The sequence below is a fragment of the Protobothrops mucrosquamatus genome, unplaced genomic scaffold (assembly GCF_001527695.2).
Source record: "Protobothrops mucrosquamatus isolate PMUCROS unplaced genomic scaffold, P.Mucros_1.0 scaffold984, whole genome shotgun sequence".
Lineage (NCBI taxonomy): Eukaryota > Metazoa > Chordata > Lepidosauria > Squamata > Viperidae > Protobothrops > Protobothrops mucrosquamatus.
The window spans coordinates 404,558-418,112 of NW_015387224.1; the positions used below are offsets into that span (position 1 = coordinate 404,558).

Genomic DNA, 13,555 nt, shown 5'->3' on the forward strand with positions numbered 1-13,555 from the left:
GGCAACCTCGGCTCTTTTATGACTCATGGACTTCAACTCCCAGAATTCCCGAGTCAGCATAGCTGACTCGGGAATTCTGGGAGTTGAAGTCCATGAGTCATAAAAGAGCCGAGGTTGCCTACCCCTGGTCTAAGAAGAGCTCTCTTCCATCCTTCGCTCCCTCTGCCCCGTTTCTTACAATTAACCGGTTGTCCCAATTCGAAAGACACAATCGCACCTCCCTTTGTTCCAGTCTCTGTCTTCTGTCTCTTTAAACCAGAAAGCTAACGCGCTGCCTCCGCCACCTATGCATTTTTCCGCCACACTTAACATGGCCATTCCGGCGCTTCGTTGGGGTTTTTTTTTTCCCCTCCCTCCGTGGGCAAAAAAGGAGGAACCTATTCTTAATACTCCCATTTCTACAGCAGTTTTTTAAACAGCAGCAGCGAAAGCCAATGGAAGAAAGGAAGGGCCTCTTTGTACCCAATGGGAAGCAATGGCATGGGTGGAGCAAGGCTCTTGGGGTACGCTCGTTCCCTGCCAGACTCACAGTAGTTGGGTGAAGTTGGCTGGGGAGCGGGGGGTGGGGGGGAATGGAGCGGAGGCTCTTCGGTGCAATGGCTTTGCTCCTCTTCCAGGCTTTGCCCGAAGGGATGCCGGCGAGCACGGAGCCCGCGCAGGTAAGACGGATGTAACGAGGAGGGGAAAATCGGGGTTCAGGCCGGGAGGCGAGAAGAGCGAAGGGCAGGGCATAGAGGCTGAAGGGGGGTCGGGTCGGGTAGGAACGAGAGCGGAAGGCAGGGCGAGGGCAGCGGAAACCGAGGGCAGGCCTCTGCCCGCATGGGAGTTGCATTTCGCTAGGAGCCTTTAGAAACAGGATTGGGTCCGCTCTAAAAAGACCTCCGAAGCTTGGAAAGAACTACTTGATTCAGAAAGCGTGATGGTGGCTGGATATGAAATTTCCAGCTTATAGTAAGCGTTATATTATCTCAGGCGTACAGGATCTGAAATGCAAACCAGGCTGTAGTTGGGCAATGTTAAGTGCAGCACCTCGTCGTCGTGATAGGTTGGAACAAAGTCGCTCTAAACTAAAAACTAGCGGACTTCAATTTAGCCTAGCGTTTTGGATAAACCTATTGTTTGTGGGTAGTTGATGGTTCAGTGCTTTGGAGAAACTCCGATAATCGAATTGAATAAATTAGGAAGACATTAACCGGGGCCAAATCTATGGTGGAAACGCATATTTTCACGATTGTTTGTGATTCAGCTTGGAGATGGTGGTTTGTGGTTTAATATGCTTCTGAGTCCATACTTGAATGTGTGGTAAACTAAGGATTGAGGAAGCTGTGGTTTAGCATAATGCGTGGAAGCAACTACTGTTGGAATAAAATGGTAGACCAAATTGTGATCGTTGGGAATCGATATGTTGTGTAAATGGTAATAGAATTAATTAGTAAATTACTATGATTCACTAAACTCTGGACAGCATGTGTGAACTGAACTACTGGTGTGTATGCATGCACATAAAACCGGTGCGATCTCTGCAATCCTCTCCTTAATAACTGGGAAGAAATTGTGTCAAAAAATGATGCTGTTTAATTATTATTTTTGCAAAGCTTCATCTTTAGCTTTGTGTGAAGAAGTCAAGAACTCACAATTGCTACTATAAAAATGTGATTATTAAATAAGAGAAAAATGATTTCTCAATCTTCATTTGATTCAAGAGAAAGAAAGCTGGTATTTGTTGTGGTACTGTTGGTTTTTGCCAGATTCTAGATCATGAATACTGACTTTACTGCTGTTGTGTTACCCCTGTTACCCCTGAAGGCAAGCACTCTAGGTTCTAGTTATCTTCAGTTATCTTTGATCTTTCCTCAAAGAGGAAGGGCATGGGATAATTGAAGCTGGTAGGTGCTGGCAACTGGTCTGTATGACTTCAATACCACAATTTTTGACTTCTGGTAATAGGAGGGGCTTATTTGTGGACAGTCTAGGCTTCCATACCTGAATATATTTTCTTTTCCTTTGTTTTTCTTTCTTTCCTCCCCCTCCTTTTTTTCCTTTTCCTTTTAAATGTACACATACCGTTCTATGTTTTGCTATTTCTTTGTTGTAATTAGTTGGGCCATAAATACTAGCAGGGCTTCAGCAAATAGTAGACTTCATATAAGGTGCCACACTTTACATTGATATAGTATTTTATAAATCCTAATATGCAGTTTTATAGTTATCTATCTTAGTTATTTATAGTATTTAGATTATTTATTATAAAAATTAAACTTTACATAATTTATAGGATTCTCTTGTGTTTTAAGTCCTGTACTCTGTAATTTTATGTTCATTTTATCTTTACCTTATTCCATGAATATCATTTCTTTTTATTTCTATTTAGAGTAATTGTTATTACAATATTTATATTAGCCTGAGACTTGTAATGACTAAAAATGATTGGTTGTGGACAGCCAGCTGCACCAATATGTTGGAAAGTCCCTATCTGGAACTTGTATGCTAAACTTTTGAAAAAAGCTGAACAGTTAATGTCCTTGTGTTGGTGTCATTAACTTGGCAAACAAAATTGTACACAGTGATAAAGAATTCTGTCACTTTCAGTCTCCTAGACTACTGTTTTTGTGTAGGCTCCCATTTTGAGGGGAGAAGATTATTTAAACAACACAAATATTGTCATAATTGTTTTTTTATGTAGTATTTTGCATTTAGGTGGAGGAAAAATAATGTGCCCTTGCCTTGTGAAGCTGATTCTCATTAAATTTGTCATTGCTTTCATCTTCTAAAATAGTATATGAAATTGTGTGAACCCTAACCCTGAATAAAGCTAATTATTTTATTAAGGCTAGGATGAGGCAAGAAATATGCTACTTAAAATAATTAGGTTTTTATCTACAATCAGATTAAAGCCATGGTATAGTTTTGCATTTTTTAAAATAACATTTTATTGTTTGAATATTTATAATAAATTATAAAAGTGAATATTTAGTTTTTCATACAGTAATACTTTAATTCTGATTTAGTTGCTCCCATTCCATGTTCATTTTTGAAAATTGATATTTGCCCTTTACATCAGGAACATTCAGAGTGGGATCAGGTTCTGACAGTGATTCAGCTTTGGTTGTATAAATCATAAGACCTGTTGATACAAACCTGGGGCAATGTCAGAACTCAGTCGGGGTCTTGTTTGGACAAGTTTGCTTATCTAAGGCAGAATGAGAATGAGTTTGGGCAATGGAGAAATGGCGTATGCACACAAAGCCAGATCTTTGTCAAATCATTATCCAGATTTTCTTCTTTGCTTTGTTTAGACTAGCTTGTATCTAGGTTGTCCAGATAGAGCAGGAGTGTCTTTTGATAAGACTCTGGATTTGCATGTACACTTGGGCAGATAAAGCTGGAGCTCTGTCAGATCTCACTTCTACTTTGCCTTGATAAGTTGACTGTCAGTTATTCTACATTAAATTCTACTTTGCATACACATCGTCCCACCTCTTGAATTTGCAACCCCAACAGTTTGAGGAATCCTGTTATAAGAGAGACTATAAGCCAGACCTAAGTATAAAACACTCCTTGAAAAGATTCATGGAAGAAATAGTAACGTAAAAATTTGTGCCACATCCTGAAAGAATAATTTTGAGACTAAGTTTCCATAGTTTTGTAATCAGATGTATAATGCATACAAGCGAAATAACACAATTCTTTCCTGAATGAGTGAATGAATGCATGCAACAGATGAAAATCTCCAGAAATAGTAGAAACATTGTATTCATCCCTAGGCATTTTATCTCTGATCTTTAGGTTGATATCCTTAAACTAAAAGTCTGGGAATAGAGAAGCTTGAGAACTAGTATCAAACTTGTTAATTACAGTATCTCATCTAAATAATGACTATATCACAAAAAGTCAAATGTATTTCAAACTAGTTTACTATTCATTACAACACTTAAATTATTTCTGGTGAATTACTGTTTTGCACATATTTAGCTTGTTCAGGTTTAATTCCCAGGTCTTTAATTTGCACTAAGCTTTTTTTGTCTGAGCATATTTTTTGGGAAAAGAATGACTCTAAGACAGAATCAGAAAAAGGAGTTGTCTCTCTTTATGACATGCAAACATACACACATTTTGAAGGAACTGTATGACTATTGTTTTCATGGCTAAGGTATGGTTTCTGGTTACTCAGAGCAAGGTACTATTTCACTTCAACTGGTAATTCTTTTACCTTGAGAAAATTGTATACTTACTTACTTTTGCAATTACCTTCTGCATTGGGTATTAAACTCTGTTAAAGAACATTCATTTTTCAGTTGTACTACTTGGATTTTTTTACTGGCTGACTGAACCTAAAATATTTTTACTACCGTAAGTAGAAGGTGCAACTAAAACTCTGATATTTACGGGGAAAAAAGGAATTCTCATTTTCTTAAAAACAAAAATATTGGAATGATTCCTGCATTTTCTGAATGTTATTTAGTGATCCACTAAATGCAGTCTAGTTTGGATTTTACTCTTTGTGATCTTATTTAGCCACTGCCTCAATTTGCTTATTGCATTAAGCTAATGCAGCGGTTCTCAACCTATGGGTCGCGACCCCATTTGGGGTCGATCGACCATTTCACGGGGGTCGCCAAGCAAGGCTGTCCGCCATTTTTTTCCCCTTTTCCGGCGGGTGCCTTACCTCCCTTGAGCTAGGCCAGCTGGTGGTTGGCCTGCTCCGTCTCTGCCGCTTGCCAGCTACGCCTCGGCCGGCGCAGGGGGCGAAACCACGCATGCGTGGCGCTCCCGGGCAGGGAAAGTCCTCGACTTACGACCGGTTGGGTAGTCCTCGACTTATGACCGGTTTAGTCCTCGACTTACGACCAGTTTAGTCCTCGACTTATGACCGGTTTAGTCCTCGACTTACGACCGGCTGGGGGTCGCGGCATTAAAAAGGTTGAGCTAATGGATCTCAAAATCTGTAGTGCTGCAATCCCTGTAAAATAATACTGACAATACTTGTGTGTATATAAATAATACAGTATTGGGATTTTGTGTGGAATTTTTACACTGTATTCTAGAAGCTTCAGATACCAGATGGCCAGGCATGATAGAATCTGAAGTTCTGAAGTGTACTTGTCTTGGTCCTGTTTCCCATTAATTGTGTATGACATGAGTTCCTTCCCTCTTGATTTTCCTAGGAATTGGAACTATGCAGGTGCTGTCCTCTCACATATGTACAATCTTTCCGACTAGCCAGAAATTCTCACACTCCTCAAATTTTTCACAACCCGCAGGACATTGTGATTAACAGTTTGCAGATTAATGGACTAAGAATATAGTGTGTTTTAGTGTGTTTTATGTGGCTTTAGTTTAGCATAATGAGAGAACCCAGCCAATTGTGGGTTAGTCATCAAAACATGGTTAAATGTAACCAGGCTTAAGGTAAAATGTTAAACCTGTCAATATAATTGAAAGTTCAGTGATATGCATGATGTAAAAGCTTGCTGTGTTTAAAATACGGGGAATGCTTTTGAATTATTTGGAAGTAAAAGAACTTTTCTTAAAAGTTACAAAAAGCCACATGCTGTATATTTGGAATAACAAAATAATTAATGAAGGACAGTTTTACAGTGAGTCATGTCCCCAAATCAAGTTTCTTGATGGATATGAAAAATCATATTGGGAAAGTTGCTCCTAAACATATATATCAAAGTATAGATTATGATTTTGTAATCCTGTCTTGTAGGTAATGGGGTTCTATCAATCTGTATACTGCTAAAACTCACCTGTTTGTAACTTTTAATTGCAAAATCAATGCATCATAGGGCAACAATTTTTGCAGTACTTCAAATGTGCTAACTTACAGAATGCATCCAAAATCCTGCATTCATGACTCCAGTAGAATTGAAATTTGACAAATTTTATAAAACATTTTAAGGTATAAAAATTATCATAAAACATTTTATAACATAAAACTGCTATACATTTGTGCTATACAGTTCAATATGAGCTATTTTCAAGGCAGATTTATCTCTGAACTTTTAAGAACTTTTCCAGTGAAGACAGTACACTAGAAGCTCTCCCATTGTTGTTGTTATGTGCCTGGCTCATTTCAGTCCTGTGGGAAGCTGGCAGCAATTAATTGAAGATTTGGAGGTATATGGTAAAGAAATATTTTTGAAACACTGACACAGCAGGTCATATATTGTCTAGTGGCTGATGATGATGCTTCTCAATCTGAACATGGGAGAACAACTGATGATGATTTTTCATTATCATAGAGATTTTAATTGATTTTCTTTTGATTTATACACATTTTCCACTTCAACAGCAGTTAACATTTTTTCTCCTTTTGGAATTGGAGAACCAGGATTTTCTTTGACTCACTTACATAAGATAACCTTTATTATCATGTGAACACACATTAAAAATGAAATTCTGTTTCTTGCTCTCAAAAGAAAGTATATATCTACCCATACACATACATAACACACTCATACACATGCTATATACATATATATACCTACACCCATACATATATATATACATATATATACATATATATATATTAATCACTGTCCATTTTGAATACATAGCAGGAAGAGGAAACTTGAGAATTCACAAGGTTGATACTATGGAACAAATAGTATATGGAACAAAACTGAGACTGAATCTAGATGTTCTGCTTTGGATACCACGAAGCCGCCTCCCAGAAGGTAACAAAGAAAATAGGTCATGAAGAGGATGTATAGCATCCCAGACAATGGACCCTGCTCAAGCATTGCTTATATGTCTATATATCTTGTTCATCTATAAAAGACCTTTTTGACTGGCTGGAACCAGAGTCCATCGTGTTGCAAACACAGTCTCCAAGGAAATACATAATATTTTCTTGGCAAACAGGGCCAAATAAGAAACTTTTCTTAATTTGTTAGAAGGAGTTGGCTCTCCTTTTGCGTCTGGGGCATGTGAATCCAATAAATGCCTAACAATGAGTGAGCTAATGTATGCTTGAAATTTTTAATGATTTATTTGCAAGACTAGGTGAGAGCCTGAACATTTGTATTAAAATTAGTTTTTAGTCACAACCTATTCCTTCTTTTTGAAGATCTGTGCCATGTTTGAGACTTGCTTATTGCTAAATGAGAAAACATAAAGACATTTTGATAGATAAGTTACAGTACTGGTAGTCTTTGACTTACAACTCATCATTTAGTAACTATTCCAAGATAGGATGCCTTACCAAAAAAGGTACTTATAACCTGGCTTTGAAGTTAGGATGACCAGCCCCTGTGGTCATGTAACCACATTTTGGGTGTTTGACAACCAAGCTGCATTTGTGGCTGTTTGTAGCATCCTTCCACATGATCATAATTTACAATGTTTTTGCTGAAAGCCAATGTTTATTTCCAGTTTTCTGCAAATATGACCCTTAGCAAATGGGTTCACTTAGTGCCCACAGTGTTCACTTAATGACTTCCCCCCAAAAGGTTGTAAAAACAGATCCAGTCACAGCTCCTGCTTTACAGTTGTCACAATTTATGACTAATGAGCAGGCTCCATATGGTTGTAAATTGAGGAGTATCTGTATTCCATACATTGATGCAACCTGAGATAAAATTTTCTCTGTGCTTGTGTTTTTAGCCATAATAGAATCTTATGGAAGATACAATATATAAGTAGCTCTAAGTAATTTAGATGTGAAGTATCTTTTGTGTAATTACTGTACTATTTTTTACCTATTTAGATATTCAGTGTTATGAATTAGATGGAAAATATTGACAATTGTGTCTTCCCATTTTATATGTCACAAAGAATATGAGTTACAGTAATATTAAAGCAGAAGGAATGAATCTTGCTTAACTCTGGTTTGATTTTGATAGAAATCCTAATAGCAGAACATTTTACTTTCTACATTCTCCCTGAATTAATTTGAACATACTAGGAAAACAAAATATTCTACTTAAAAATTCCTGTAAAATGTAGCAGTTATATCTGTGTATGTTTTCTTTACCAGAAGATATAATAAAAAATCCCTCTGAGTAGAGCAGAAAAAATATTTTTTGGGTAATTGCAAATGTCAGCATTATTTTGGCAAATAAAACAGTTTTGACAGTTGCAGCAATACTTAATCATAACCCAGTAGCTGAATGGCAGGAAACTAGCATAGAGTTTCCCAAAGTTAGCCCCATTCGATAGTATTGGAATCAAGGGATGTTTCTTTACAGATAAATATATTTATACTTGCTTACTTATAAACGCAGTTGTGAGATATATACATCATGCTGTTCCCTTTTTCCAATCAGATAGTTTAAGTTAGTTAGAATTCCCTCTTTTCACTTCTCTTTTGTTACATCATGCTTTTTTTTAGTTTTCCTGTAACTAAAGCAGCTTTTGAGAATCCATTGCCCCCAAAAGTAGTTTATTTAACTATTCAATTTTAACAACTATTCAGTTTCAATTACTCAACTCAATTTTTTTACATAAAACTATATTCCAGTTATCTGAGTTAATTGCTTCTGCTTTTTGTTCTTGCACATTTGGTTATGTCCAATCTTGCAAATAAAACTGGGTTAGAGCAAGTTAGCTTTGAAATACCAGTATCCAGCAGGTGGCATTCTTACTTCAGACTGAATATAGAATTCAGTATTTAATGTCTAGCATTTATTATTATTATAAAATGAAACTAGATTAGGCTATTTACAGAAATCTGTTTTTAAAAAGTGAAAGGAACCCCCTCTTTGTGTTATGACATTTATGTCTCGCCTTTCAGTGTTAATATTCCCAATCCAAGGGAACTATGGATTATGCAAAAGAAAGTGAAATGGGATATTTCTAATTTTAATCAGGGATAGTCAGCCTGGTGCGCTCCAGTTCCCAGCAGTCCCAACCAGCAAGGACAGTATGAAGAATTTAAAAGTTTAGAAGCCAGATTGTATATCTTTTTCTAGGCCTGACACTAGGTTTTTAATATAGTATGTTATGCAATCTTAGCAATTGTAGTTCATAAACCATTGTGTATGATTTAGGATGTTGCTTGAATCCAACCAAGCTGAAAAACAGTTCATTTGTAGTACTGCTCTAATCTGATACAAAACATAGATGGCCTCAAGCTGACAGTGTACTAATGCTACTACTCTCCTGATTGATGTTGAGACTTTCAAGTTAATATCTTAACCGAGATTACATAATAGATTTGAATAGTACATCTGTTATAGCTGGTATAATCATGGTCCAGACTAAAATGTAGTCTTCAGAAGTGAATCAAGTTAATTAATCTGGCATTTCCTATGCTGAGAAACCAAGCCTCAGTACCAGTACTGAAAAAAACCAGGTGCAGAGTGTATTAATCTCAAATGTGATACAGACCTGGAACTGGAAACAAAGACCCCATGTCTTTAAGAATGTAAATATCAATAGATGCGCTCCAGATGTTAAACCAATGAACCACTGATCCTTGGCAGCGAAAGCTCCTGAGGGGAGTTGAAACTTTGTAAAATCATATAATAGCTAAATCAAGACTAATTTTTAAGCTGCATCTGAGTGGATATTTTTTTTCTGTTTAGTTCTCTTAATTCATTTCATCTTTTTCTTGCCTTCTTTTTGCTTCTTCTTTTGCTGCTGGAGAAGTGTTGTTAACTGCATTATCCAATTACTGTTTTGATGGGTCTGATCGGGCTCAGTTTGCTCTGTGCATACTCTGGCCCCTTCAGCTGCTGTCAGTGTTCATATGCTGCTTGAGCCTTGTTCACCAATGCTGTGTACCCACCCTTCTCAGTTGTTTCACTGCTCATTTCTGGTTCAATGAGAGTGCTGTGGTTACCAGAGCAGCTGCCATTCTAGCTATCTTTCAGTTCTTTGATAGGGCCATAGACATCTTTCTTGCCCACTTCTACAAGGAACAAGGAAAAAAAACTCCCCATTTTTTCTTTTGTAATATTATTCATTGCAGCTTTCCTTGGATACTTTCATGTCGCCAGAGGATGGAGTTGTCAAGCATTCACTGTTTTTCTCTGAACTATAGAGATACGGTTGAAAGTTGGGTGGCTGAGTTGGTGGGAAGGGTATCTTTCGGAAAGAAAGAAAGCTTCTTGTCTTGTACTTGTACTTGTTTTAATATGCTGTGCACCGCCCTGAGTCCTGCGGGAGAAGGGCGGTATATAAATTAAATTATTATTATTATTATTATTATTATTATTATTATTATTATTATTATTATTATTATTATTATTATTATTATTATTATTATTATCCTGCCTTTTCATTGCATTTAAGTTAACCCTTTTATTTATTTTATTCTACTCTATTGTTTTGCCGATCAAGGTTATATGTTTATTTGGTACTTGACATATCCTGCCTTCAGGAGCTCAAGGTGGTGCAGATGCTTCTCCCACCTGTTTTTTCCTCAGCAGAGAAACCATGTGGAGCATATTGGACTAAGACCAAAAGACTGGCCCAATATTACCCAGTGAGCTTCTGTGATTGAGTGAGGACGAAACCTCAGATTTCCATGTTCCTAGTCTAGCAACTTTAAATACTATACCAGGCTAGCTGTCATAACAGCTTTGGGCTCCTCTGGGCTAAAGCATAACAAAATTAAGATTATTTTTTAAAAAAAAAACGACTGTGACAGGTTTGATGTGTATATTGATTGCCACACTGATTTAATAGTTTTCACTTCCCATTGAGAATGTGGGAAATCGTTTGAGATAAGAATTCCTTGTAAATAATGTTCTCACTGTTTACGCCACAAAACAAAAGTCCCCGGGGGATTTTTAGCTGGAAGCTATCCCAGTTTAAATAGATTTAAAACTAAATGAATGCCGTCAAATAGGCTGTTTATTTCAATGCAGCAAGCTGAATTTATCTACCAGGCAAACTTTTACATTTCTGGAAAACTCCCAGGGACACAGTGCTCTACTATAAACAAAAATAAGCATCCCACCATGTTTTAGAAATTGTAACATGTGGGGTCAAGAATCCCACAGCGTGAAGTATATCTTGTAGGCAGTAGCAGTTAATTCCAGGCAACAAATACTCTTTTCTCATAGGAACTTAGCCTAGAAAAGAGACCTGGAGACTGAATTTGTTCTGAAGGGAGCAGACTATCATTTTGAAAATTTGACATTAAATTGATAATTTTTCCCTCCAGGTTCCTGTAGTTGATGATGAATTGAAGATACAGAAGACATGATAAAACTCTGTTTTCTACCATTGTGTCCTTAATGACACTGATCCTGGCCCTATGTTTTTTTACAGAACATTTTTTTAAAAAATGAAGTTATTCATTTAGCAGATGGTATACAATGACAGGGAAATTGATACATGCTAGACACACAATGCACTTCAGACAGCCTAAATTGGTAGATCATTCTGTTCAACGCTTGCACACCTATCCTTAGTGCATTACAGGGGAAAACTAACTTACACCAGCTGAGTAACAGTGCTCAGGTTGCTGGCTCTTCTGGGCTCCTCCACCAGCCTTGCCTCGCCTCGCAATGCCTCATGTCTGGTTAGGTCCAGCGCTGGCTTCTACTCTCCACACACATGAACGCAACTAGGTTTTCCTCACCAAAGTGGTACTCATTTATCTATTTACAACATTGCATGTTTTCATAATGCAGGAGTGAGGGACTGAGTGACAGGAGCTCACTCCATCTCACAGAGTTGGGCTCGAACCATTGGTGTGCAGACCATTTCTGGCCAGAGGTTCCACCATCATTAAACCATTGCACGACTGCATCCTTTTTAACAAAGAAGTAATAACAGAGGTATTCCAAGAGGTAATTAACACACTACAAAGCCCAGGGGAGGACGCCAACGGCCAGGAGGACCAGCTGGGCATCAGAGACGCAGCCAGACGCCTCCATGTGCCGCGAACTATTACCAGAGCGGAGGAGGCAGTCCTGTAGCCTGCGGAAAGCGCTTAACGAGGGCAAGGCAGGAACGGCTGAGGGAGTGACGGCGGTGCAAGGTCCGGCCGGGAAAAGGTCGGAAAAGGAACTGCAGGTTTTTATGTTTATAGACCGGATGCTGGCTTGCTGCTTGGGGTGGGGTTGTAGGGCGGGGCACTTCTATGTAAAGCCCTGGGAGCAAACCACTCCCAGTGCTGACTTTAATTTTACATGAAATAAATCTTGCTGGTCACCTTGTACCTGTGTTCTTGGACTCTTTCCCCAGACAACGAAGGACAGTTTTGACAATTATATTGTACCTCACTAGCCTCAGAACTGACTTTCAGCAGGTCAGCTAAATACAGTATAAAACAAATCCTATCAACACATTTAAAAAACGCTATAAAAACAATAAAAGATGCAACAACAACAATTCAAGTCAGGGGAAGGTTATTTTAGTGCAAACAATTTAACATACCTAAATTGCAAGAAGTTTTTTATGGATTCTGAATGGGGAAAACAATAGATGTGGGAAGTCTTCTAGGATCACTTGAAGAAAAGGCTCTTGGGTGCTCAGTCAAAAAGACAGGCAGTGTATAATAAAATAAGTAAAAGCAATAAAACAATAAAAACTATCTTTTATTGTTACCTATCATTGAATGAATACTTGAATTTAATAATGATTAGGATTACTGATTCTTCTGTTTCATAGTAATGGCCTGCTTTAGAATAAATTTTATCACATAAATCAGAGGTCCCCAAACATTTGGGCAACAGGGACCGGTTACGTAGAGAGAGTTTTTTCCGTGGACTGGAGGGGGCGTGGTTTTGTGTGCTGCCTGCATCTCACAAATGGGGCTTTGCTTGTTTGTGCAGCCCAGTTGCTGGCATGCCGCGGCCCGGGGGTTGGGGACCCTTGACCCAAATGATTTAAAAGAAATATTTGACCTGTAGAATTTTTTGTCCAAAATTTGACTGTTTCCAAGAAAATTGGGAAAGCATGTATAATAAATATGGCAAGCTACGAAGATACATTTGCTCACATAAATACTTTTTCTGATAAAACATTTTATTGCCGTATATTTTCTCTTTTTTGGAAGAAGTTTGTCTAAATTAGCCTTAAAGTCACTGAAATATAATTCTTCTGAAAGATCAAGTAAAAAGGAATAACTGAGAAGTAGCTCCCTAAAATAGGTTAAAGTACACTATGTACACCATGTACACTATTTATAAGGCAAAATAAGTGAAATGCTAATATCTGCTCTTCTGTAGGAGCCTATGCTGTGTACCAAAGCTTGTCTCTTTTGTTATATTCCCAAATTCCAAGATATTCTCTTTGTATTAGACCTTTCTTGCTGGTGAATACAGACCACCTCATTCAGCATCTGCCTCAGTTAGGGACTATTTGTAAATGTGATGATAATAAACAGTACTTTTTAAAAAATCGTGTTTTGACTATGCACACATTTAAAACCAAATTTCATGCTGCCTGGCAACAAAAACCATAATTATGAACCTGATTAAAGTATAGTCAGTTTCAGGCAGTAGCAGAAATTTGCCAAAGGGTTCTAATCAACTAATTAATATCACAGATCGGAGCTTCTTAACTGCAGTTTTAGGGTTAGGGTTAGGGTTAGGGTGCTGTGTTACAAAGAAAAGCAGTGCAGGAAGAAATAGCTTGTTAAATAATTTCT

General features: G+C 37.7%; 1 protein-coding gene across 1 annotated transcript in view; it reads left to right on the forward strand.

The window, feature by feature from the left end:
• Positions 1-564: 564 nt before the first annotated feature.
• The window catches only part of WBP1L (WW domain binding protein 1 like), a 35,986-nt gene continuing 22,995 nt past the window's right edge, over positions 565-13,555 (forward strand). Inside the window, exon 1 of the mRNA XM_015819775.1 lies at positions 565-659. Within this exon, the coding sequence (XP_015675261.1) occupies positions 573-659 (87 nt within the window). The 5' untranslated portion in view covers positions 565-572. The remainder of the gene's footprint in view (positions 660-13,555) is intronic.